Source organism: Notamacropus eugenii, chromosome 4, assembly GCF_028372415.1.
Source record: "Notamacropus eugenii isolate mMacEug1 chromosome 4, mMacEug1.pri_v2, whole genome shotgun sequence".
NCBI classification, from domain to species: domain Eukaryota; kingdom Metazoa; phylum Chordata; class Mammalia; order Diprotodontia; family Macropodidae; genus Notamacropus; species Notamacropus eugenii.
The window spans coordinates 48,133,019-48,160,556 of record NC_092875.1 but is presented as its reverse complement, the minus strand read 5'-3'; the positions used below and the strand labels follow the sequence as shown (position 1 = coordinate 48,160,556).

General features: G+C 38.8%; 1 protein-coding gene across 6 annotated transcripts in view; it reads right to left on the bottom strand.

The window, feature by feature from the left end:
- Positions 1-27,538, bottom strand: part of SFSWAP (splicing factor SWAP) — a 120,052-nt gene that overhangs the window by 3,642 nt on the left and 88,872 nt on the right. For 4 of the 6 annotated variants that reach the window (XM_072600756.1, XM_072600755.1, XM_072600758.1 and 1 more), the window contains 4 exons: positions 18,272-18,537; positions 13,476-13,631; positions 11,953-12,078; positions 2,556-2,720 (listed from right to left, as the gene is read on the bottom strand). In XM_072600756.1, the coding sequence (XP_072456857.1) occupies positions 2,556-2,720; positions 11,953-12,078; positions 13,476-13,631; positions 18,272-18,537 (713 nt within the window). The remainder of the gene's footprint in view (positions 1-2,555; positions 2,721-11,952; positions 12,079-13,475; positions 13,632-18,271; positions 18,538-27,538) is intronic. The other 2 variants (XM_072600757.1, XM_072600760.1) reach the window with 1 other exon arrangement.

Sequence of the window (27,538 nt, the reverse complement as noted above, 5' to 3'; positions counted from 1 at the left end):
GCTCTACTGAATCTATATGATTTGACTGCAGAGAGTATGATTATGTAACCAGTTACTTCTTGTTGGAGATAGTTAATTGTTTTTGAAGTTCTAATATCCCATGGCTTCAGATTCATAATGTGAGGCCTCTCAGTCTCAAAGTCTTGGACTTTTCTTCTCAAACTATACAAAAACAGTTTTTAAGTTGGTCCTTCTCATTTTTGTACTGAAATCACTGACTGTGAAGGTGATGCTGACTTTGGTTGGAAGAACTCATCAAGCTCTTCACAGAATGACCCTACTTTTTTATCAGCTGTGATGGGCGTTGTTACACAAGTAGCAGCTGCCTTAATGGAGATCTGGCTGCTTATCCTCATCACTGGCAAGGCAAATCAAGATGACCAAACGCCCCTTTTCATGAAAAGGTTTTTGTTCTTGTCTTTAAGTGTATGATGGAAACAACTCTACCACATCCTTTATTCACCTCTCAGAACCTTAGAGCTACCTTCCTATTTAGCTGTAATTTCTGTAAATTACAGGGAGATTGCCACATATAATAACTGTGGTCAGTTCTTCCAGTTGCGCTTAGATTTGTCAGTCACTGGACAAATATTTTATCAGGAGAGACAACAGTAAAATAAATGTTTTGGAGACAGTCTAAGAATTATGTTTTTATTGTTAAAAAAAACCCAAAAAACCTCACTGTCCCCCTTGTGCTTCACTGCCACACAGTACCTCAGCTGGAGGCCGTTTTGTACTTTTGTCTATTTCATAGGTAGTTATGGTTAAAAAAAACCAACATCTCGAGGTTGCTCTTCTGGCAATGAGTTTCTCTGTACTTTGCTTGTCTGGTCCTTCACAGACCAAAGAATTCATTGCCAGAGAACTTCGCCTCATACTTTTTATTGAGAAAATTGATGTCATTTGCTGTGAGTTTCCTCTCTTATCCCCCATTCTTTTCTCCTTTGAGGAGACAAGTCCTTCTTTGTCAAGGCCAAGCTCTCTGCTCCCAGGGTTTCCAAAGCTTGCCTAACCCTTGGAGGATCTTTTCCCTCCAATATTCCATTTCTCTCTGCCCACCAGATTCCTCTCTGATGCCCACAAATATGCATAGGTCTTTCCTATCCTTAAGAAACCTTCACTGATCTCTAATGTCCTTTACTGTACTCTATCTCTCTTGTCTTCCAATCATACTTTTAGAAAAAGCAGTCTAAACTTGTAGCCTCCACTTCCTTTACATCTTCGTTCATGTATCAGTTCCTTGTAATCTGGATTCCAATTCAGCTTTTAAAATTTTTTTTTAAAGTTTATCAATGCTTTCTTAACTGTTAAAAAAAAAAAAGGGTGTTTCTCAGTCCTTGTCTTGACCACTGTGTAGTAGTCTCCCCAGCCTGGTTCTCTTCTTGTCTTTTTGACCAACTATTCTAAGACTCTTGCAGGATTATCCTCCACGGCCCATTTCCAAGGTGTGGGGGGTATCTAGAGACTTTCTGATTTCTTCAGCTTCCATGGATCCAATTTACCTCTACACAGATGAATTTCAAATCTACCCATCTCGCACCCCCACTTGGATGTCCTATAAGCTTACCTCTCTAACCATGTCTAAAAAAACCTGATGTTTCCCTTGAAACTCATCTCTCTTTCTAATTTTTCTATTTCTATTTAGGGCACCACCGTTTTTCTAGTTAGCCAGGATAACAACTTTGGAGCCATCCCTGACTCTTCTCATCATTCCTACACTACAAGCAGTTGTCAAGTACTGACAACCCTCGCTCCACAGTATCTTTCATTCACAGTCTTCTCTTTATTCCTATGGTGACCACCAAGTCAAGTCTAGGTCTGGTCATCAAAGTCCTCCATGATCTAGTGTGCCATACCTTCTCACTGGTCTTCCACGTTCCAATCCAACTGACCCAGATCCTTTGTCTATCTCTACATTTTCCCAATTGTTTTCTTTTGCTTGTGTCATTCTATCCTGGGAATGTCTGCCTTCCCCCCTTTCACTTGGAGGATATCTCCTCATTCTCCGAAATCAAATTAAACGCTACGTCTTCCCTGTGAGACTGCACAGAGCGCTCTGCTGCACCCCCCAAAGTACTTGCCATGTACAGTCTGGTACCTGTGCATTTACTTATTTATCCTTCTGGTTTGAGCGGTTTCCTCCTAGAACATCTAAGTTCCACAAGGGCAGAAGTGTCTTATTTAAACTCATTATCACCCTTTGCACAGAACACAGTAGTTTGTACATGGAAAACACATTTGCTGAATTCAACTAAGTAATAAGTAAAATAAAATACATCTCCAAAGATTGATGGAAATGAGACTGCTACTCTATCCTTTGCCTTCGTCTCCAGGATCACCAGGGTGAGAGATTTACAGGGGGAAGGAATCCTTGCATTTTAAAATGGAATAAGTGCCCTTTGATAGATGTGATTTGATGAGCTGAATATTTTAAAGCACCTCATTTCTCACTAAGAGAATGAGGGGGCCTGTCACAATTGAGCACTTCTGTCAGGGCCCAGCCCCTGCCCAAGGCCCAGGATTTCTCTGCCCAGGCTGTGGGAGGAGCTCATTACCTGGAGCGCTCCTGGCTGGATTCTCTACTCTCCACAGGAGAGATGCTGGCTGAATGGGCCGAGTTCTTATGTGCAGCCTGTTTGCTCGGTGATACTGACTGCGACCTTGCCTTGGACTTGGGACGTGACCGAGACCTTCTCTTCTTCTTTTTCTCATGGGGACTTCTGAAAAGAAAGCATTAGTCTTTATTTCAGACAAAGACCTGGAGACCTGTATTCCAGACGATGCACAAGTTCAGGCAGGGCTCATGGTCTAGTTTAGAGAAAACCCTTTCAATGAGAATGGCCGTTCATGCACGTCATTGATTCAACTGCTCACTGTATGCCTCTATTTTTAAAGCTACATACCTTTACTTAGTCAGCAAACTGATGGCTTAAGAAATCTGTGATAAGCATCACTTGGAATGAAGATACTATACTGGGTAAATGATTTCTTCTAGATAGAGAAGCTTTTACTAATATCTGAGGATTTCAAGAAAACCTTTTTTCAGCCAAGCTGGCATTGTTATCTAAAAAATGTAAGACAACTAATCACCAAACGTCTCAACGTTATGTCTCATCCACTAGTCCTTTGTATAGCGAAGGTTCTCAAAAGACGTTTGCCGACTTGTTTAGTTCTGATTTAAAGTTTCCTAAAAGAAAATGATACAGATTCTATTTCAAAAAGCTAGATGTGCTGAACTAACAATCCTAAGCATGCTTCCCAACCCACTGTGAATAGCAGTGAATTGCCACTGAAACATCCCTGTTAGAGAGAAGGTCTGTGTATAATGTTTTAGTGTGGCTCCTACCTAGCTTTGTTTCTAGTCAATTCAACTAACATTCATTGATGCTTACCAAGTACCTAGCCTCGTGTGGAAAAATGGAAAAGTAAATAAGACATTCTTCTATGCCCTCAAAAAAGCTTACTGCTACCTTTTTACTTTACTACTGAGTAGTAACTAAGACATGCAAGCCAAAAACCGTGATGTTATGGGACGTGAGAGGTACAGCTGAGTGAGAGCTTAGGACTGTCTCATTTTTCTCTTTGTAACCCTAGTGCTTGGCAGAGTGTTCAGCATATAGTAAGCACTTAATAAAAACTCCCTCCCCCCAATATCCCCAACTCTTATCACAGTGTTTTTGCAGGACTTCTAAGGGTGAGTCAGATTTTGCTAAGTGGAGGTAGTGGGACAGCAATTCATATGATGGAAATTACGTTATGAAGCTGAAAGAAATGGAAACATTTAGTCTGAAAAGAAAATGGAAGGACAGAAGTGGGAGTTAAAGTTGTCTTGAAATGTATGGGGCAGGGGTGGGGAGACTGTCCTCTTGAAGACTAATTCTACAGATCATGAGAACTAAATCGACAGACAACAAAAAGGAAATACTTTTCAATGACTAAATCTATCCCCAAGTGCTGTCACTAAATGAATTTAAGCAGAAACTTGACTGTCACAAATTCTATAATTGGTAAAAGGCTGGACTAGATGACCTTTAAAATTATCCTAATCCTCAGAATGATTTAATATATCACTGTAATTTGTTTTGTTTAGTAAAGAAAAACTGGACTTACTATCAGTTACTAGATTCCATGATCAGACAATAATATAATAGTGAAATCTGGATTTCAAGATGATAACAAAGCACAAGCTTTGTTAACAGGATCCTCTCAAGGGGGCTGTAAAAAAGCGGATGTAAAACGCTGTTTCTCTCACAGACTAACCTGTACACAGTGATGATCTGTGTGCACTGCATGGCTCATAATGCTGCAATTTGACCAGCTCAAGATCATAGAGACCAACTACAGACTATGTTGCCCTCGGAAACAGACTATAACATGTGGACAGCATTGAGAGGAAGCAGAAAAGCCGGTACACCTTACTTTTAGATATTCAATTTAATCATTGCTCTTGCTTCTGAAACATGAGAATGCCTTTATGGGCAGCATGTGCATGACAACCTGGAAACAGTCATTAAATTTTAGAATTCACACTCAGAGTTTGTCTTCTAGCCAGTGAGGCATCCCTTGTAATAAAGAATAAAAAAGAAAAGCTCAGCAAATTTGCTGGTCTGGTAAAAGGCCCAACCCCCATCCAAAACCTCTCCCTAAAGAAAGGAGGGAAGGACATCATTCTCAGTGCTTCTCCAGGAAGGGCCAACCTCAGTCATTATAACCAAAGAGCTTTTGTCATTTTTTTTCACATCAGCAGTCACTGTGTATCTTTTTTCCATTTCCATTGTAGGGGGTTAGCCTTTCCTCAAGTGTCTGGCCAATCCACTGCTCCTCATTCTCTGCCAAGTGCTGCTATGAATACTTTGATGTCCATAAGACCTTTCTGTCTTATTTCCTAGGGGTGGATGCCTAGCAGGTAGATCTCTGGATCAATGGTTATGAAAATGTCACAGTTTTTAAAAGCATAATTCCAAATTGCTTTCTAAATGACTGGACCATTAATTTATAACCCCTCCAACTTTGACCATTTACATATTCTGTCAACTTGACCAATTAGCTGGGTGTGAGAGGTGAAACCTTAGAGCAAACTATTTATTTTACACAGCATCAATACGGAGAGTTAATAGGAAAAAAGACCATCAAGCAGAGTGTGGTCCAATGTCACTGAACACTCAACTTTTTCAGAGATGACTGCAAATTAAATTAATTAGGTTAGTCTTGGTTTCCTTGACTGTCATTAAATTAAACCTGAAAAAGAAGAGCTTCGTTCACCTAGAAAGAGGAGAGATGAATACAGGAGTAATTTTAATTTAAGGCCTCTAGTTAGGAGCATGAAAACAGACTGTTCTAGGTGATAATTTTTACTACAATTTACTATAATGTGTGTGTGTGTGATGTGTCAATGAAAGAATAACCAATCTATATAAAATAATTCACCTGTTTAAAAAGATAAAATAAATCCCAAAATTCTTTCCCCTAATGAACAGAATTAGAAAAGCTTTATTTGGGGATGGGAGGCGCTATCTGGTATTTATAATATTCACCCACCCAACCATGTATCGGTATGTTAATACCCAAATAAACTGCTATTCATTTAATATTCTTGCTAGGAGGTAATGGAGAAACTAGCCTCATATGAACATGATAACTTAGGTAATGGAGATGTGGCTCTCCTGGGGGGCACTGCTTCCCCATCTGCTCCATCAAATAACCTAACCTTGAAACCTTCCATATCTAATTTTCTCATTCATCCACAGTCAGCTATTTCATGATTTAAATACATAAAACTGTGGCAAACATGAAGCCTGACTCTTCCTTGCTGGGAACCATAAAACTGCTCAGAGAAAAGGGAATACACATTTCTGTAGTGCCTACTATATGCTAGACAACATACTAAGAAATTTTTGAAAGCAATATTTCCTTTGGCCCTCACAGCACCCTTGGGAGGCAAATGCTATTATTATGCCCCCACCCCATTTTACACTTGAGGAGAAACTAACAGACCGTGGTTAAGTGACTTGTCTCTCAGAGAGTTAAGTGTTGGAGGCCAGATCTGTGATTGGGTCTTCCCAACTCCAGGCTCAGCGCTCTGTTCACTGTGCCACCAGCTGCTCAGCAATGTAGAGTAAAGCAGGCACAGCAATGAGGGCATGAGAACGCTGCCAACAGCAGGACAACCCACAGAAAGAGTGGGCCTGGGAAACCCACTCCAAGAAGCAAGTTGTGTGTTTCAGTGTAGCTGCCTCAATAATGTAGGTTCCTAACAAACGATCAAAAAAATGACAAAAAGGTAGGAGGCTGGAGGGGAGGGAGGACTGTAAATGGCCGTACTGGTCCAAATATTTTCTCCCAATTTTGCCCTTGCTTCTCACTCTTCTACTGTGTCATCATCTACATCATGCCTCCTGATTCAGGGTGCTCCCCAAGGTTCTGTCCAGGGCCATCTTTTCTCTCAGTAACCCCAGGCATGCCTCCTCAGTTTTCTCACCTCTAAGATGGGGATAATAATAGTACTCACTACCCAGAGCTGTTGTGAGGAATAAATCATATCTGTAAACTGCTTAGCACAATGACTGGCACATAGTAGGTGTAACAGAAATGTTAGCTATTGTTACTACTATTAATCTAATCTCATCAGCTGTTAGGTCTCCAGGATCTCTCTATCCAGCTGCACTTTCTTCCCTAAGCTTCAATCCAGTACCATCAACTGTTTACTGGGCGTTTCAAACCAGACATCCTAGAGACCTCTTCAATTCAACACCTCTTAAGCTGACCTCATTCTTTTCCTGCCCCCTTCCTAACTTCCCTACTTCTGTCAAAGTCATCACCACCCTTCTGATGTCTCAGGTTCATAAATCTTGGCATTCTCCTTGACTGTTCAATCTCTCACCCCACATATCTAACCAAATGCCAAATCTGACCATTTCTACCTTCACAATCTCTCTTGCATCTGACCCCCTTGGCTTACCTCACACAGCTATAACCTTCATTTCGGCCTTCACCATCCTCACCATGATCACTGTAACAGCCATCTAGCTGGTCTCCCTGCCTCAAGTCCATCTTCTCCCCCATCTGTTCTGCACACATCTGCCAAAATTATTTTTCTAAATGACAAGTATGACTATGCCATTCCTCTATTTAATAAATCCCAGCAGTTTCCTCTTGCCTCTAAATGAACATACAACTAATTTTCACTGGACACTTGACAACCTGGCCTAGCTATCTTTCCAGCCTCACTACACCCTGCTCACCTTCACACACTGTGCCTTCTTGCATTCCACCTCCTGTATCTGTGCCTTTATTGCGCTAGCCATTCCCCATGTCTAGAAAGTACTCCCTCCTCACCTCTGCCTTGGAGAATCTCTAATTTCCTTTAAAATTCAATTCAACCACCAGCTTTAATACAAAATTTTTCCTGACCCTCCCCCTCCCCCCGCAGATGCTGGTGGCCTCCCTCCCCAAACTACTTTGTATTAATGTTGTATAAGTTCAGAGTGAACAAAATGGGACAAGGTGAAACTACAACTTTCTGCTAATCCTCAGCTGTTCATTAATCCCTTGTCTTCTTGTCCTGTGGCTGGAATATGCCCAGATTCCACTTCCAGATCACCAACACCACCCACCTCCTTCGTTCCTAGTCACATGATACTGAGTAGGGTTGGAGGGAATCGTAAAACTGTGCTGACTGGGTCCACTCCACATTTATGTCATCTGTCTCAACTGGGCCCTCACTGCAGTAAGGCAAACGCTATTCTCCAATCAATTTGTTTCCCCTCTCTCCCCAGTGGCTGTTCTAAGTCTCCTGTGTCAAAAGCTTCCCACAGCACCACCGCTGGGGAGCTTGCCTCACACTTCCCCATTTTCCCCCACTTCTTATTTATCATCTATCATTGAGATCTCCTCTCCCCATTCCCATTTCCTCCTTTATTAAGGTCTTGAAAAGGTGGCACCACTCCTCAATAGTAGTGGTGTGTTGCATAATGACTTAGGTTTCAAATGTAATATTAACCATGTTTTAGTTTATTTTGTTCAATATTTCCCAATTCCATTTTCATCTGTTTTGGGCTTACCCCTCCAGTCAATCAACCACTATTCTTCCCATGCTCTTTCACCTTCCATCTCTCCCTATTTTCTAGCTCCTTCCCTGCTTCCAACAAACATGCCCATGCCTCTTGCATCCTTAAAAAAATTTCACTTGATCTCACTTAAAAAAAAAAATCTCACTACCATCTGTGCTCATTATCTTTCTGTATTTCTTCTGTTTGTGGCTAAAATTCTTGAAAAGGCTGTCTAGACTGGCGGGTCCCTTCATTTCCTCTCTTCTCATTGTCTTCCAAAACCCTGGGCAATCTGGCTTCCTAACTCATCATTCAAATGAAGCTGCCCTTTGAAAGTTACCAATGATACCTTAATTGTCAATTCTAATGTCCCTCAACACTCTTCCCCATAGAGACCCATTTTCCATTTTCCTTGACCCCCCTGTAGCATCGGGCATAGTTAATCACCTTCTCTTGAACTCTCCCCACTCTGAGTTTTCCTCACCTTGCTCTCTCTCTCTCTCTGCCTTTTCCTTGGTCTTCTTTGCCAGACTCTTTTACCATTAACCACTAACAATGGCTATCGCCCAAACTAGGCCCTTTTCTCTTTTTTCCTATCTATTATCTCACTTGTAACCTCATCAGCTCCCATGGTTTCAATGACCACCTCTACACAGATAATCCCAGAGCTATATAATCTGCTCTAGTCCCTACTCTCAGCTACAGAGATATATGCATCACCAACTGTTTCTTGGACATCTGGAACTAATATGCTCCAAATGTGTTCCTTCTCTTTCCCTCAAACTCTTCCCTCTTCCCAACATTTCTATCACTGTTGAGAGTACTAACACCTTCCCAGTTACCAAGGTTCAGAACTTGCATCTTCCTTTACTTTTCATTCTTTGTCCACATCTCCTTTACAAGAGCTACAACCTACGTCCAATTGCAGCCACCCATTTGTATTTTGAGACCCATGTCATTTCTTCGTGGACTACTCCCAATAGCCTTATCCTTGACTTCCTTGACCCAAGTCTCCTCCTAATCTAATCCATGTTTCCTGCTGAGGGAGCATCTGACCATGACATTTCCTTGCTCAATAAGCTCCAATGACTCCCTATCACTTCTACCATCAAATATCAATTCCTCAGTTTGGGTTTTAAAGACCTTCCTAGTATTCCACACTCTATGTGATCTGGCTGCACAGGTCTTTTTGTCTCTTCATCCCCAACACTCCATCTCCTAAATCCAGCCTTTACACTAGCCATTTGCTGCCCTAGGGCTGGAAGGCTTTCTCATCATCTCTGCCCCTTGCATTCCTTGGCTCCCTTTAAGACTCAATTTAAGTCCTGTCTTCCACTGGAGGTACTTTCTGGTTGTCAGGCTTGTAGTACGATCCCCTCTCGGGTTACCTTTCCATTTACTTCCTAGACACCTACTTTGTGTGTAATTTATGTGCTGTGTACCTTTTGCCTTTCTTTGTGTCCCTACTATTTAGAACTATACCCAGCACAGTAATTAACTGACTCATAACAAACAAAAATCATGTTTTTAAAGCAGCAAGGCCTCCTGAGGGCAAGAAGGGAGACAGCATGTGGCAGCCAAGTCAAATCACAATGACTACCTTGACCATCATTTCCCCTTAGATCTTAGAGATGGCCTGATTTATTATTTTTCATTTATTCATTCCAGGATAATTTCATGAAAACATTTAAAAAGGTTACAGTTGAATCTACTAACGTATACAAAAGACATGTATACATTCAATTACAAAATGTTCCTTAAAGAAATTAAATACCTGGAGAAATATTTAGTGCTCATGGCTAGGCATGACAATACTACCAGCTGATTTATTCTTGTAATGCAATACATCAAACTGGCAAAAGAATACCCGACAGAACTTGACACATAAAGCAGCAAGTCATCAAAAGCATCTGGTATTAGTTAAAAAGAGACAGACCAGACTAAATAAGGAATAATCAGAAATCACTGAACTTGATAATCTAGTTGTGCTGTAAGAAATGATGAATGTGATGATTACAGAGAAGCCTGAAAGATCTACATGAACTGACAGAGAGTGAAGTAAGCAGAGCCAAGAAGACAATCTACACAATGACCAGGACGACATTAGAGGAAAGAATGACCACCCACACCTAAGATCAAATGTGAATGCTGCCAAATTATAAGGAACGACCAAGGCACAAAAGACAAGGGAAGACATTTCCCTTTCACCTCTTCGCAGAGATGGGGGGATGCACACTGGACAGATTTTCACTTTTTTAAGGTCTTGATCAGTGATGCTGATTTACTCTTTTTTCTCTTATACATCAATAACAACCTATTTAAAAAAAATCATACGTGAACTTAGTACACAATGATTTTTGCCATAGTAGAATAACTTTGATACTGATTTGAACACAGGTCCTCCTAATTCTAGTCACTGCTCTACCTGCTGTGCCATCTAGATGCCCCTTTGATACTTCTCTAATGGTTGATATGTAAGGTTTCGTCTAGTTTATTCAGGAAATAGAACATCACAATTCAAACTTTTCCCACTGACAGACATATTGTACATATATATAAGTTCCAACTCGGATGACATCTCCTCCACGAAGTCTCTCTGATCTTTCTAGCTGGAATGATTTCTCACTCATCTGATCTTATTATACTCCTTTCAGGCATTTATCATAGTCAAAATTTTATTATGTTTGTCTATGGTCTTATCTTATCTATCCCTACTAGACTAGTATTTTTCAAGGCAGAGGCTAGAATTTACTTAAATATCACTGTGTTTCCTAATGCCTAGTATAGCATATTGCCCAGGGCAGCATTTTAGCAAACACTCCTACTAGTAAACCAACAAGTAATGTGCTTGTTTAGGACTGATGTAATTTAATTTCCCTAATAAAGTTCTATTCTCATTCATGGTTGCTTTGAAGTAGGTCAGTCAAGCCTAAGTTAGGGTGATGGCCATGAGGAGCATTTTGTATAGGCAGAAATGAAACAAAGGTATGGCTAATTACCTTGCCCAGTTACAAAAGCAATGCTGGGGTCATCCTGCACAGACAGTGCTGTGAAGTTTTTATAATTCACTTGCTGCTTGTCTAAAAGAAGCAAATTTGTTCTAGATCAAGGAGAGGTCCTCCAAAACTTATAGTTTTTCCTTTATTATTTAAGTTCTTCTTCGTTAGCAATAAATGTTTTGGAAAGTTCACATGGTACATTCTAGGAGAAAAAGCTAGAGCAATAATATGCTAAAAATTGGATCTCCTAGGCCTGATACAGGCATAAGGGAGAACATTTCCTGGAGAGAATGTTTGGTGATGGCTCTTTTGAAAGGGGGCAGAAAGTTATGTTCCCAGTGCTGCTGGTACACAGGGGTAGGTATGGGGTATCCTGATGGGCTATCAGAGAACACAAGACCCACAGTACCAGACTAGTGCCCCTTTTTAAGCCTACTAATAAAGGACTCTATAAATGTTTTTTTGTTTTCCTTTAATTATCAACCCACCTTAGCCAACCCCCAAACACTTTTATGAGAAGTCAGCATAATGCAAAAGAAAGAGTCCTAGCTATGGGATACTAGGGAAGACATTTTATCTCTCTGGGCCTCAGTTTCCTTTACCATAAAATAGTCACATTATGGATAACAGACACATACCCCAAATGTTACAATGGTATCTTTGAAATATTAAAAGACCAACTGGAAGACTTCTAGGACATTAAGGATATTCTTTATGTAAGATTATGAAAACTGCACATAGTTGAAACTACAGATTCAAATAATTATTCAAGTAATAATCACACTACCTTGTCACAAATTTGGTATGAGTTAAATGTTGAGTAATGATTACCCGGCATGCAAATTCCAACTTTTTTTCAAATGAGAGAAAAATTTCCTTTCCCCCCATTTTGGGCGCCCCCCCACCTGGAACGTGTGCGTTTCCTGCTGATCCCCGGGCTGTTGCTCAGACGGTAAGCTGTTGGAACACTCCTTTCTTCTCTTCTTCTCTCAGGAGAGTGAGCTCTTCTCCTGGGCGACCTTGACCGTGACCTGAAAGAAGGTCAAGCAGCTTTATTTACTGTGGGTTTTGATCTAACTCTATCCCACTACTTCTCTATCACTGCAGCAGTAATCAGACATCATCTAAGCCTACCAAGAACTCGACACAAGGTTCTTGAAGATGTGATTATTATAATGTTTCTGTGTCACCCCAGAATCCCCCCGTATTCAGGTTCACAAGAACTTTTCTTCTTTTTTCCTCTTCTCTGAACCACCTAAATCTACAGAGCAAATTTCTCATCTGTGCTGAACTTTCAACCCCAATATAACTGAACCTGGAGCTGTCTGCTGCTTACCCAATTCTCAATTACACAGAGTCTGATGATGTAATTTATGGATTACTTAGGCCTTATGCTTCATTTCCTCTCTTTACTATTTTTTTAAATTTTCCTTGCTCATTAGTAGATTTCCTAACAGGTGGGATATGGGAAAGACATTGCAACTCGAAGAAGTTATTAATTTTATTTGCTGCGATTTCAAATAAAAGGTATGCTTGGGGAGGAGGCTAAAATAAGGTTTGGAAATTACCTGTGAATTTCATTTATTCATGCTATCCCTCTGTCCCATTAGTATGGATAATCAAGGATTGGCAGCAGTTCTCACTGGGACATGGAATTTACCCAACTCTCTAACACCCAATTCTTTTATGGCTTGAAGCCTAAATTCTTCAACCCAATTCTGAATATATCTTTCCAAATTAACGTGAAAGCGCCACTTTGTTTTTTAAGCTCATAAGACTTCCTAGAAATTATCTACTCCAATGACAACTTTGGCAATACTTTTCATGTGCCTGAGAGAGATGTCTTTTATTCACCCAGTACCACAACCTGCCTAAACCAACAATAATCTGTGAATGGTACGTCCTCCTGGGGCACTAACCCACTTTAGAGTCGGAGTCCTAACAGAAGGCCACTTAACAATGACTTTAGGACTTCTATATTGCATTTTTTTGTTCATTCAATAAAATTATTCATTTTCAGGAACACATGCAATAATCAATTGGAAAAAAATCATCTCTTCCCTTGTTTCCATAACAACCCACTTGAAAACAATCTAAGAAGAGCAGCTTGATTTTGCCACTTAAAAAGACTCTACATTGATTCTTTTTACTTACAATTAAAAAAAAAACATTGTAGTTGCAGAGACCAATGATGCATTAAAATACCAGTTATAATCACATTCCACCCTCTAGATTCATACAGAAGAAGCAGAGCCATTCTTCAGGAAATATAGCAATGCAATAGACCCCTTTCTGGTACAAACTATGGTATCCAATCAGTTTTAAGCTCTTCTCATGTAATTCTTCATAATTTAGAAAACTAATTTTTTTCTCAGACCTTTCTTAAGATTCATAAAACAGATTACAAAGGTTGAGGTCAGTTAGACACCTTGACATGTTACCAGGTTTTCCCTCAAAAGAGCTCCAGGAGTCAAATCTTTTCGTTGTCGAAGCTGCCTGATAACTGTCTTGATCTGTTGCTGCTGTCACTGATGTGCTGCTCTGACATGGCTCCGTGCTCAGTGTCCCTGTGGAGGCTGTGGGTCTGTGATATGGAGGCACACACTTCACATTCAGAATAAAATGTGCTAGATTTGGTGTTAACTAGAATCCTGAAAAAGCTCTGTACCTTAATCAAAGCTCTATCATCACTTTATGGAGCTTACATGTATAAGTCTAACAAACCCTCGTATTATCAGGAAAGTCACTTAGCTTTTAGTGCTTGTGAAGTCTGGTACCTCAGTAACACTTTGTAGCAATTTGAAACGGAAATGGTGATTAGCATTAGATTTCAAATCATTCTGGAGAAAAGGCCATTTAAAAATTCAGTTTAGTAAACTGCATGAGAGATTTTAAAAGTTTTGTATTAATTACAACAGTTCTCATGCTTTGTACACTACTAATTACGTTTTTACAATGGCCACATATCCAAATCTTTGAAAACCACAACAAAGCTGAAGAAACGGACATTCTATCTTATTAGGAGACCACCCAAATAAAGTAAATGGAGGATTTTCAAAAAATATTTGTTGGAATTTGTAGTCTTTCAAACTTGATCTGTGCAAAAACTCAAATTCATAGGTAAAATATTACTTTAAAAACAAAAACAACAAACCATCATTTTGAGGTGTGCTTAAATTACTTATAAAAAGATACTTCAAAAATTTATTTAAAGGAAACAATTATAACTTTTTCAAAACTTCTTTTCCTAATATACAACTATCTCACCTCATGTATTTCAGTTACGCTTAAAGACCTTTAAATGAGTAAGCTGAGTTTATTTAACACTAGATTGTTAGGATAATACATAAAAAATAATACTGGAGATGTTCTCGGCTTATAATTCTCTTGAAATTTAAATGATGGATGTAGTTTTAATTTACAAATCATTCAAAAAATCATCCATCTTTTAGTAGATAACGAGCTGTTGGGCTCAAGTCTCTTTTCCTACATATACAAACACATGCACACATTGGCTTTAGAGGTCTGGCTTCAAAAGATATGTGCTCACATGAACACAGTCAATATTTTTATTTACAGATTTAATCCTTCTACCTGCACGATCAGTAGACTGAGCTCATCACACAGGCTACTGTAGCTTTGATTCCCCCAAACTAAAACATGATCCTGCTTTTGCAGGCTTCAGTCTGGTTAACGTTTCCGGTGTTTACCTTAATAGTTAAAGGAGTCAAATGTGAAGTTGAGATGAAAGCATTTGGAGAAACAAATAATTTGTGATAAACATGGAGAATATAGAATTACACAGGAGTACTCTACATGGAAGCTGACAAACTTTTGGGTTAAAATCAGGACATTCAACGAACTAAGTTAATAAATAAGATCTAGATAACAAAATTAGAATAGTTCCAAAGATAAATTCAGAGATTGTAGATAATTACAACTAAAACTATAAACCCTTTTACTAAAAAAATTTTGAAAATTAAATTGGAAAGAGAATAGGTACATTATCATCAATAATTCAAACCACAGAATTTAAACATAAGGTAATAATGCTAAGCTGTGGGAGAAACTTCTTAATTTATTTCAAAAGACAAAGGAAATATTCACAAATGAGACTCAGAGAAAACGCAAATGGAAATAATACAAAGTGAAAAAAACTTGCATTTAATGTTGGTTTAAGAAAAAACACTCACTAAATCTTCCACTCGATTTTTCGAGGCACATTATGCTTTTCCTAGAAATGCATCTACCATGAGAGATTTTCACTGATGGCATCTGTAGGTGTTCTATAGCTAACACACTAGTACACGAGATTTCAGTAAGTCCATAAATATTAGCGCGCCCATGGGGTGTCCACCCTCCGGTAGAACACACGCCAGGCTGGATCTCACTTGATTACTTAGACTGGCTAATTTCAAATATAGTACAGGCCCATCCAATCAGAAATGACAGAAAATGGCATCTTTAGTTTTCAGCTTGTAGCACTCCTTTCAGAACTATCATGTAATTTAACCTATCCCAGAACTCCTAAGGTATTTATTTTATGTAGACTCTCATATCTGAAATGGATTACGTTATTTGAAAGAAAAATATTTATAAATTATGACAGTAGCATCATGGTTAATAAAATCTGGGGGAAAAACCTATTCATACATTTGAATATTTTACATATTATTTTGAAAAGTGATCCCCCACCTTCATTTTAGACATGCTGAATTTCTATGCCACCCAGATATCCAAAAAACATTACAAGTAATGGTACTATGCAAGTAGAGAAATTAGGTGGCCAAAGATTGCTAGGAGCAGAGAAGAAAAGGAAGCAATGTTGAATCAACTCAGAGCAGTCATTCTACACTGCTAAGGCGGAGACAGGAGCCTGTACAAAAGAAGGTAATTAAAGGCAGGGAAGCAAGATCTTGTTTAACTCATGTCCCTGGCATTCTGAAGGCACTACAGACCAGCACCAGCCCTTCAACACAACTGAGGCTCTTATGCTCCTCTCAGTTAGGCCCCTGAAGGATGGTTAGGATTACAATAGGTCATTCAGTACCATGGGACCCTCTTTACAGGATGTAACACAGGGAAATGAAGGAAAAGGAGAAGTGTTGTCATTTCCAAGGGTAATTACTTGTTAAAATGTTAAACAGCAAAAATGTCTACTTTAACCAATTATTATTAAAGGCATCAATTCAGCTTGTTGTCTTGACATCACTTCGTGCCTACAAAAGCAAAGCCTCCACAGACTGCAGTTTTGGAGCAGTCAGTTCAGGTAACCCTTGATCTGACTGATGATTTTTAATGAACTGACTGATTTACTGACTTATTGGCCAAAGTGACCACTTTTCTGTATCACTCTAAAGAATCACGTCTAGTACTTTATTGTTACTTTGATACAATATTTTCATGCTCATATAAAACATTTTACCCAAAAGGGTAAAATCTAGGGTAAGAATATGCTCCTTGAATATATCAGCACTGGATAAACACAGTCGTTTATACTAAAATAGATATACTAACAAAGATGGATTTGATGTTTTATGAATAGCAAATAAAATGACACCAAAGCTAAAAACTTCTAGCTTAAGGCTTAGAATAACACTTTTAACTTCTGAATATAACCACTTGGAAAACAAAGTGTGTAACAATTACATTATTTCTTAATTAAAACAGAGCAAGCAGAACAAATGCAAACACTGCAAACGATGAAGTTTTATTTAAAAGGTGTTTGAATTAACCCTGAAAGATTTTCCCAAGAGGAGCTTTCTCACACTTAAGCAACAAAACAAACATTTTATTTTATCTTCACGTTGTTAATAGTCCCGAAGACGGTGGACTTCTGAGTCGGGTGATAAAGAATTTGCTGTACAAACTGTAGCCTCTACCGCTGGACTTGCCATAAATGACCCCAGTGACTTTCTGCACGTCCTTGGCCACATGCTACTGTCTAAGCAGAATGGTCACATGAAAGAAAAAACACAAATACCCCCCAGGGACTTTCAGAGAGAGACAAGAGGAGGAGCAAAGATGGCCATTTCATTACCAAAACATCCAAAAGAGACAGGTTTGAACTCATTATCTTTCCTGTTAACTCCTCTCCCCTTCTAAACTTTCCTGTTACTTTAGGGCATGTTATGTGTGTTTTTTCAGATTTTTTTCTGACTCACAATTGGGTTAAGTCCACCTGTCCTAAATCATGGAATTTTAAACTGCTTCTATATTAGGGCAATATGCATCATTTAACCCATTTCTAACTTTTATTTTTTAAAAAGCATACAGGACAAATCCACCTTTTCTTGAAAAGAAAATCTACAAACACCAAAGCATTAACTTAATGAAGAATGTGTGGAATACAAGTGTAAAAACAAAACTCTGAATTACATGAGATCCCCCGCTGGCCTCCTAAAAGTGGTCGCTCTTACTGTAACAAAGCACTAAATACACCACGACTCACAAGCGTCGGAACGCCTTTTATTTACCGTCAGAAGCATTAATGTGTTTACTTCCTTTGCCATTAATTCTTCAATCACCAGATCGAAGAGAAGGGGACCTTACTCCCGATGCTGTCTGTCCATCACATGAAAACTTTTTTTACAAGATAATGACTGCCAGGGGGAAGTTTAGAAAGACCAGCTTTAAAAATAAGCAAGACAAAATAAAATGAAAAACCCAAACCGCTTTTATTATACTTTTTAAAACCTTATGAGTTTTTCACTCACCACACATACCTCCATGTGACTATGCAGAAGGACTACACATTTATAATTCTACTAGCAAAGATTTCTGTGATACTTAAATCTGGCATCAAAAGAAATGAGACAGTAAGGAAGAGTTTACAGAAAATAAAGAGCCCTCTGTTTTTCAGGCAATGTTGTGTGGGACACGTTCATTAATCTACTTGACGACAGATGAGTTGTTGAAATCTAAACCATTTTTAAACCATCCTGATTGGAGATGCTGCACAACCTCCCCCTGGCCCATAAGCTCCATCAGGGCAGGTTTTATGCGTTATTTATATCTGTATCATTTAGGAAACTCCTTAATGATAGGCAGTCCGTAAGTATTAATGGAACTGAAAAGATTATCTTTGAATACGCTGAAAGCAAAAAGAAAAAAAAATCTAATCTTCATTACCATTAGCTATTTACAAAGATTTAATGAAACAGTGCAATTTTCTCTTAAATAAAAATTGATCTGAGAGAAAAAGACTATTTTTTGCAGACTCACCTTGACCGTCGGACAGTTCTATAGGCACTGGGAAGAGAATGCTTTGCTTTTGAATGTGATCTAGACCTGGACTTAGATGATGAATGGTATTTGGGAGAGCGGGATCTTGTCCGGGACCTTTTTTTGTGCTTTTTCTTTTTCTTTTCCTTTTCTTCTTCTCGGGGAGGATCTTTACTTTTGCTTGAAGGCCTTTCTGGTGGCTTAACTTCCAAAGCTGGCAGAGGTCTCACTCCAGTCAGTAAAGTACATGGCATATTACTGACTTCCTGAAAGAATGAAGCCAATGGCTGGCTGTTAAAAAAAAAGCTGCTTTGGTGGCCTGAGTATAGTCAAAACCTCCACTGTAAATGTAAAACAAATGATACCTTAGTTCCCAAACCCAATGGCCTTTTCTCAACACTCATTTTCTGTGACTTCTCTGCAGCCTTTGTCACCACTGATCACTCACTCTTTCTCTGGTATTCTCTTCTCTCTAGGTTTTCTCGTCTCCTCTGCTGGATCCCCATCCAGGTCACACCAATAACCATGGGTGTCCCTCAGGGCTCTGTCCTGGGACCTCTCTTCTCCTCCCTCTACACTACTTCATTTGGTTGATGAGATCATCAGTTCCTAAGGATTCAATGACCATATTTACGTTGATGATTCTCAAATCTGCCTTTCCTTCCCCAACTTCTTTTCAGACCTCCAATCTCACATTTCCAATTGCCTTTCAGACATTTCGAACTGGACGTCCAGTAGACGTCTTAAACTCAATGATGCCCCAAACTGAACCTTTTCCAAGCGTCCCTATTACTACAGAAGGCACCCATCCTTCCAGGTGTCATGCTTGTCTCCTCACTGTCTCTCATTCCTCATATTCAATCTGTTGCCAGGGATTGTAGATGTCTTTGTAAAATCTCCTGCATAGTCCTCTTTCCTCTGACACTGCTGCTCTTCTGGTAGAGGCCTTTATCAACTCACCCCTAGACTATTTTCACATATCACTCTACTTAACTGCTGAAGTGATTTTTCTAAAGAGCAGGACCAACCATGTAACTCTCCAATGAACTCCAGTGATCCTCTATCATCTAGAATCCTTTGGAGTTTAAAGCCCTTCATAATCTATTTCTCTCCCCTCCACCTTATACTCCCACCACCAACTCTTTGATCCTGTGACACTGGCCCCGTTGCTGTTCTTCAAACAAGATAAGTGACCTTTAGGCTCAGTACATTTTCTCTGGTATCCTCTATGCCTGGAATGCTCTCCCTCCTCCTCTCTGCCTTCTGGCTTGGCTGCATTCCTTTAAGTCTCAATTAAAAATCCCCCCCTTTAGGGGAAGCATTTCCCAAGCCCTCTTAATTCCAGTGCCTTCTCTTTGTTCATTATTTCCTATTTATTTTGTATGTGCATAGTTGTTTGTTTACTATCTCCCCCTAATAGGTTGGGAGCTCCCGGAGGGTGAGCATTGTCTTTTGGCCTTCCTTTATACTTCTAGCTCTTAGCACAGGGTCTGGCACATAGTAGATGCTTAATAAATGCTTACCGGCTGGGTTATTTTAGACTGAAATATATATATAGCCCTATCTGTTTGAAATCGCCTATCTTCTGGCACAAATAACATGTTTAACTAAGTTAACTAAGTAACACGTTTAACTGAGCCTGTACTTGAAAAAGTGACTACAATCATTAAAAATAATTTTAGAAAAGAAAATTATCCAGGTAAAGTTTTGAGACTACACAAACATTTTCACTAATGTATCTGTGGGAAGAGTGGCAGTTTAGCGCTTAGACAGCTGTCTTTGGAGTTTGGACAATCTGGGTTCAAGGGTTGTCTCTGACACGTATTGCTGTGTAACCTGTGCCAAGTCCCTTAATGTCTCAGTGCCACAGGTATTTCCCTAAAAGTTTAAGTTGCGAGGGAGGTGCTATTCTGGACTGGTAGGGAGGATTTTTTTTTTTTAAACATGGAGTTCTTTATGCCAACGCTAATCCAAAAAAGAAATCTTGGCAGGGGGAAAATGGGGACATCCAAGGTGTTTCACAAGTTTTCACTTCAGCCTTGCACATGTAGGGGAAAATAAAAGAAAAAAGCTTTTGCTCTTTGAAATCTCTCTCCCACATACCAATTTCCTCAACTGCATATGTACTCTGTTATAAACCTGTAGGGCTGCAGACTAATAACAGATATGTAAAAGCGAGTGGTCAGATACAGGCCCTGGGTGAAGTGCTGAGCCCAGAGGACAGGGCAACAGAACTGCAGAAACAGTGCTGGCTCCCTAGCTTACTGCGTGTAGGCCAGGAGGTCATTCCCCAGCTCTGCCCTGGGCCTTGCTAATTCCTAAAATGGGGAAGCATCTGCCTGGAAGAATTAGAAAGGACACTCCTTCCAGCTCTCACATACTAAGACCACATGGTTCTAACTGACATTCTGTGAGGAGGTTAACACTTCATCTTTGTCAGGCAAACAAAGAATAATAATTTACTTAGAAAAAGTGATTAAGTTCTGTTTTCTCTTAATGTGATAAAGTATTCTTTATGAATCATCACAACACTCTGAAGATTGTTCCTTCTCAACGAATGAACTTAAAATAAGACGCATTTTATTTTAAGGTAATGACTGCAAATGCAAAGGTATGCAGTTCCCCTAAACACCTCTGTATTAAGGATAGAAAGGTCATTCCTCAACTCTTTCTAAATGAATAATTTTAGCTACAGTCAATTAACCATCACACACCTTAAGACATACAGAGAAATCTGCAATTTATCATTTTGTGCCTCAGAGAATTCTGCTGCACGGGGGTTTATTTAAAACAATTCCAGTCAGGCAGCCACTACAGGTTTGTCCTTCATTTCAAATTCTGTCACTCCCAAGCTGTTGTTTTACAGGAACTGAAAAAATCAGATTTATCCAGCTATAATTTCCACTCTGCCTATCCTGACATTTCTTCTATTTATAAATAGGAGGCCTAATCTGAATACAATGGGAACTAACCGAAAAGTATGGAATTTGTAAATTAGAGTTTGATAATTAATCTGCGCTTCCTACTTTCCTACTTAAATAGGTATTATCACAAAAAATGCTCAAAAACCATTTGGATACATATAAGCCATATGTGGTTTAAATTATTATACCAAATTGTAACCAAAATTACTATTCTCAATTGTTTTGAGACTAGCTATTTTTGTAATATTTACAAAACACACTAAATAATGCTAAACCTGTTTGAGTTTCAAGGATCATAAGTAGGTTTGAGAATTATCACCTAAATTACCAACCTGGTTTCTCAAAATATAGGACAGAGCTGATTTACAAGCACATGTATTCAAGTTAAACTAACAAAACAATCTGGGTACATGATATTTTGGTTTTTAAAACTTCTCCTTTGAAACAATCCTTGCAGCCAACTATCCCTCATCACATATTTTTTATACCAAGCACATCATTTAGGCTAACACAAAGATGACAGTGCTTTAAAGTGAGAAACATTTTAGAGAATGAAACATAAACGGTAAAATCTATCACTCTTGAAGGGCTGGAAAAAGAATGTCTACTTAATTAAATATTTTGGTAATAGACATCATATTAATCATATATGGATTACCTACACACAGAGAGTCCAAGTGCAACAAAATACATGAAACACTAAAACTGCCTTGGAACAAAATATGCTGTTTTCTTGATGATCCAGAAGCCTCTTTTTGGGAAATTAAGAGTTGAGGGCCATCGTTACTAAGGTATGCTGATTATCACTACTGTAGAAGAGTGCAGAAATTAGCACTGAAACAGCAGGTAGGCTGATACACCTCTAGAGAGAATACTTTTGGGGGAAGTGAAAGGAGCTCTGACAGATGATCAGATCCAAAGTTAGGAAGATATCACCACAGCAAACAGAATCATGGTATGGCAGATGAGGTTTTTGACACCTACGTTGTAACTCCTGCATCAGGCGATCTGACCAAACATAACCACAAGATTAACAGCTGCCAAAGAGAAATCTCAGAGTCAGTTTCATTTTTCACAGAGAACACTGAACTGGAGTGATTTGTTCAGGGTAACAAAGTGAGTAAGCCTAAGTGGTAATGCTAGTACTACTAGAACCCTGGCAGCACACCTGTACCAGTGGGGCCTAGTACAGGTCTAGTGCTCTGGAGCCCTCGTCATACTGGCTCCCAGTTCAGTTCTCCTTCGCCAGAAATCGGGTGGCTCTTTCTTTGAGATGTGGCACATGAAAAGTGCCATAAACAAGGAAAAAACTCAAGGATGATTAAAAGGATAGAATTACCTACCTTTTGAATGTGAAATGAAAGAAAGCAAGAACTAATTTCCTCGGGAAAGATCACATTCATTTTAGAATGTGGGCACAAAGCCTACTATACACCCGATTCAGGTATCTGGGCCTTCCTCTAGAGAACATTCAAGCACCAGGGCCACTGGTTTTCTTGCCCCTGGCAGCCAGTTCTCATCTCCTGAGCCTGGCTGTAATGTGTGCTTCTCATTGACACTGCAAGAATCTTGTACACAAGGAGCTGTGGGCATACTGTGGTGTTCTCTGGGAAAAGGGGCTGTGTTTCTGCCTTTCTTTGCATCCCCAGCCCTAAACGTCTGAAGAATGCTTGTTGACTGCCTGCCTGCCTGTGATGCTTGGTATATGAGCTCATGGAGGGCTACAACGTGAACGCAGACATAATCATCATTGTGGTCACTTCTGGTTGGCGGCAACGTAGGAGACACTGGATACAGAAAGGAACGGCATTCAATTACGGTGCACAGATACAGCTACAGATGTAGCTAAAGTGGTTAATATATTTCATTATCTGCCAAATGGGGACAATACTTGTAGTACCTGCTTCACAGGAATGTTTTTTTTTTTAAAATTAATTTGTTTTCAGTTTTCAACAATCACTTCCATATGTTTTATATGTTCTCCTCCTCCCTGCCCCCTCCTTTCCCAAGATGGCATGCAATTTTATATGGGTTCTACACATACTTTCTCAGTAAACACATTTTCACATTAGTCATGTCACATAAAAGAATTAAAACGCATGGGAGAAACCATAAGAAAAACCAAACCAAAACAAAACATAACACAAGAGAAAATAGTCTGCTTCATTCTGTGTTCTGATTCCATAGTTCTTTCTCTGAATGTGGATGGCTTTTTGCATCAAGAGTCCACAGGAATGTTTTAAGAAAAATTCCTTATAATCCCTAAAGCTACAGCTATTTTTATTTGAACTAAAGGACCTTGCTTTTGTCACACTAACTAGTTTTTATGGGATAATGATGATACAATATTTTCTTGGATAACTGTTTATATTTTTCAGTTTTCTGTTTTTAAACAAGGGAATCACTCCAGTCAAGGTTTTCACATAACAATAATCAAGATATGGGGGTGGGAGGGAGAAGTAGGTTCCATGAAATCTATCAAATAATTGATCTTTACACTTCAAGTGAAAATAGAATTTTGATTTATGCATTTGAAACTGGTCATTACAACAACCTGGATTAGATTCTGTGTTGGCAATCCTATTTTTAGCTTAATGTATTTATAGAACATTCCCTGTGGAGGTTCCTGGCATATCCAAAGAACACTTTAAAACCAATAACTAACCCAAAGACCCCAGCTTTTGCAGCAAGAATTCACTGTTTAACAAAAACTGCTGGGAAAACTGGGAAATCGTCTTGCAGAAACTAGGGTGTCAACTAGCACCTAACACTGTATGCCAAATAAGTGCCAAATTAGTTCACAATTTAGACGTGAGTGACACAATAATAAATTAGAGAACAATGGAGGAAACATGTCAATGTTTTCTACCAAATGTGAGGACAGAGAAAGAGTTTGTGACCAAATAAGAGACAGAAAGGTTCAAGAGCTAAAACAGATAACTTTGATCGTATAAAATTAAAAAGGTTCTGCACAAACCAACCCAAGGCAATAAAAACAGAAGCAGGAAATTAGGAAAAAAATATTTGCAGCATGTTTCTCTGATAAAGATTGCATTTGTAAAATATATTGGAAATGAAGTCAAAGCTACCAGAACAAAAGTCATTCCCTTTCCTTCCCTTCCTCTACCCTATTCCTCGCCCCTTTCCTCCCTCCCCCTCCCCCTGACGGCCTCTGATCTGGGGAAACTGACGGCACCTAGATACACTCTTTCCCCCTCACCTTCCCCTACCTTAGACCTGAGGAAGGCAACTCTGTTCAAGCCTCTGTTGCCTCCCTCCTCCCCATTCCTCCTCCCTGCTTCCCCTTAAGGACTCTGGTCTTGAAAAGGACACTTACAATCCACCTAAGAACTAGAGGCCAGAACCTATTTCCAGGAGGCCTATTTCTTTAAGATAGTCAGAAACTTCAGAGCACCAAGGCTCCCCACCCTTCCAAAGACCGCAGGGGTGCTCTGAGCAAAGGCTGCAGGATTCCTCTTTATTATCAGGTCTTGAATTCTTGCAACCCCCTTTCCTCAGAATAATAATAGCCAATTCATGATGGGGATTTCTGACAAGCTTCTAATTGCCTTCCCTCTCTGGGTTGTTTTTTGCAAGCTCCGTTTCTATTCTGCTGTCAACTTGTCTGTTGGTGTATGTCCCTGTCCCTATCGTGTGTGCTGCGAATAAGTCTGTTATCTTGTAAGATTTAAATGCAAGCAGCCAGACTTCAAGGGCTGCAGCTAGGGAAATAGACAAACAGAATTTTAGCACTTTTTCTTGTTGTTCCGGTCTGGCCAACCTGGAATCACAATGGAAAGTTAGATCATCTGAGGTAAAATCATTTTAGCAGATTTGTATGTTGTGAGATTGATCATAAAAAAAAAATTTCAGGAACTGACCATTTGAAATAATTCCTAAGACTGTAGGTAGCCCACCTTTCTCGGTAAAGCTTGGAAATGCCACCTAGGTCCTGGACATTCCACCCACCCTGTCCCAGCAGCTGCATACTGCCTTCTGCTGCTGTGGGGGGCTGGGAAACGTGGAAGAATCAGGCCTGTAGCAAGCATTCTCTAAACTCTGCCTGCAAAAATCACCACTGGGACATCAGTTTCTCTGCTCTTGGTAAGCTTCACTTCTCTGTTCAGTTGCAAAAAGTATTTTATCTCTGTTTGACTCGTTTTCTGATTTGTAAAAATAATTATGATTGTTGTTATGGGATCAAAAGGATAAAATGATTGTAAAATGCTTAATGTAATGACTGGTATATGTTACATACAACATTATTATCTCTAACACAATTGTTAACTTCAAAGTGGTTTTAATTGCTAAAAGTAATAAGATCAAGAATTTCTGGAAATGTAAAGGATATTATCTGAATTTATTGTTGCGTTAAAACTATATTTCTAAGATTGTATTTCTGAGTTCCTCTTAGATTGTAAAAACTGAGAGACCCCTGTAATCTGGGTGTTACACAAAGCAGTTTTTAATCTGAATTTGTTGAAACTAAAAGATGTTGGGAAAATTGTGCAACACCAGTTGTGTTACTTTATCAGTCCTGCTAACTTTGTCTTAAAATGTTTTGTAATTGCCATTTAGAAAACCAAGTATTTTCATTTTTGTCTGTTAAAAACAAAAGTTAAAGCTAAACAATTTGGCTATTTGGCTATGAACTTGTAGGACTGTTAACTAAGTTATTTGGGATGTTTTAATGCTGAATCCTAAAATTGTTAAGTGATTCTTGTGGATGGAAAGGAGGGAATGGAGTGAAAACTTTATTTAAATTCCTTCTGTTCATTCAGAATAGTCCTCCCATTTATGTGGTTTAAGATCATCAGTCCTAGGAAAGGAACTTGTTTTATGTAGCTCCTAACAATAAATGTGACTTGCTCAGAAGCTGTAATAAATAGGAAGGATTTTTAACAATTAGCTTTTACATCAGAACAAGTTTTAAATTTGAGAAGGAAGATGTTAAATGGAATCCCTCACGTATGTGAGTCCTGGTAAATCTTTATTGCTTATTGTAGCTCCATGAGAGTGGGAATAACTGTATCCGGCTCTAAGCTGCAATTAGTGAGACTTGCCGTTTAAGGTAAAGGCATTTGGGACCATAACTATTTTTGTTTTGAGTTTGAATTTGGGTATAGTTGCTTGCTTTAAATCAATATCTGAGACAAATGCCACGAGCTACTCAGAGGGAATGTGATTGAGGGGACAATTCTAGACTCAATCTAGGATGGGATCCCCCTGGCTCAGTTTCCCTATTGTGTTCCTTTAAAAAGGAATGTGTCACACTTGACTATTCCTGAGTCTGGCTATGAAATAGATATTGAAAGAATCTTATCTGAATTCAAACAGAGTAAAGGTTGTTTTATCCTGTCATATTTGGTATGTCACATGTCCCTACTTTTTTCCTTCTATAACAAATTTCTATGGTCAACAGCAAGTGACCAGCAAAACATGTGAGCCCTTTTGTGTAATCTTACTGGGAAATCTAATATTATTTTTATCTGAAATTAGAACATGTGCAGAAATTTATGTAAACTACTTAAGACTCACCTTAAGATGTTCCCATTGTTCAAAAAGATTTTAAAAGCAACAGTGTTTTTCTGTGAGTCAGTCTCTTATATCTAGGGATTCTGCAATAATTAAGAATTCAGTTTGTTATAATACTTGGGAAATTTATATTACTTGAGAACATTTTTGTAATAACTCAGTTTTAATGAATTCCAATTTTAAAGGTTTATTTTTGCTTAAGAAAAAAAAAGGAGATATCAAGCATTTTAAAAGTTTCCAACTAGTTTTCTTCATAAGAGTTTAGTGAACACATCAGAGTAAATTTTAAACTGTTTTTAAGAAAGGGAAATACTTTTAGAAGAAATGTTTTGAAAAATCATGTGTGATTCTCTGAAGGCCTACTAAAATTTCAAAATAATTTAGGGTTAAATTAAGCTGTTTTGATCTGAATTTGTAGTCATTCTGTGGCCTAAGTCAGAGTTAAAGTTCGCGCTTGAGTTTATTATATGTAAAAGATTTAATTCTTGAATTATCTCATTCTTCCAGAGTGAGTATAATTAGGGAAGAATAACAACGTGTGAAACAAAGACATGATTCCATCAAACTGTAAGATTAGTCATTAACCTCTTTGCTTTGTTTAAGCTGGAATAGGATTCCAGTACAGTTGTGCTAGTAAAAGGTAATAACTTATGAGCTAACTTGTCTTATGGCCAAAATGTAAAGATAAATTAAGTTGTGATTGAAACTATGAAAAGTAGATAAGGTTTGGGAACAAATGTGGGTTATCTAAACCCCTCTTGCTTGTAGATAGTTGTTCAGGGTACTTCTGTGTCAGTTTCAGATGGTT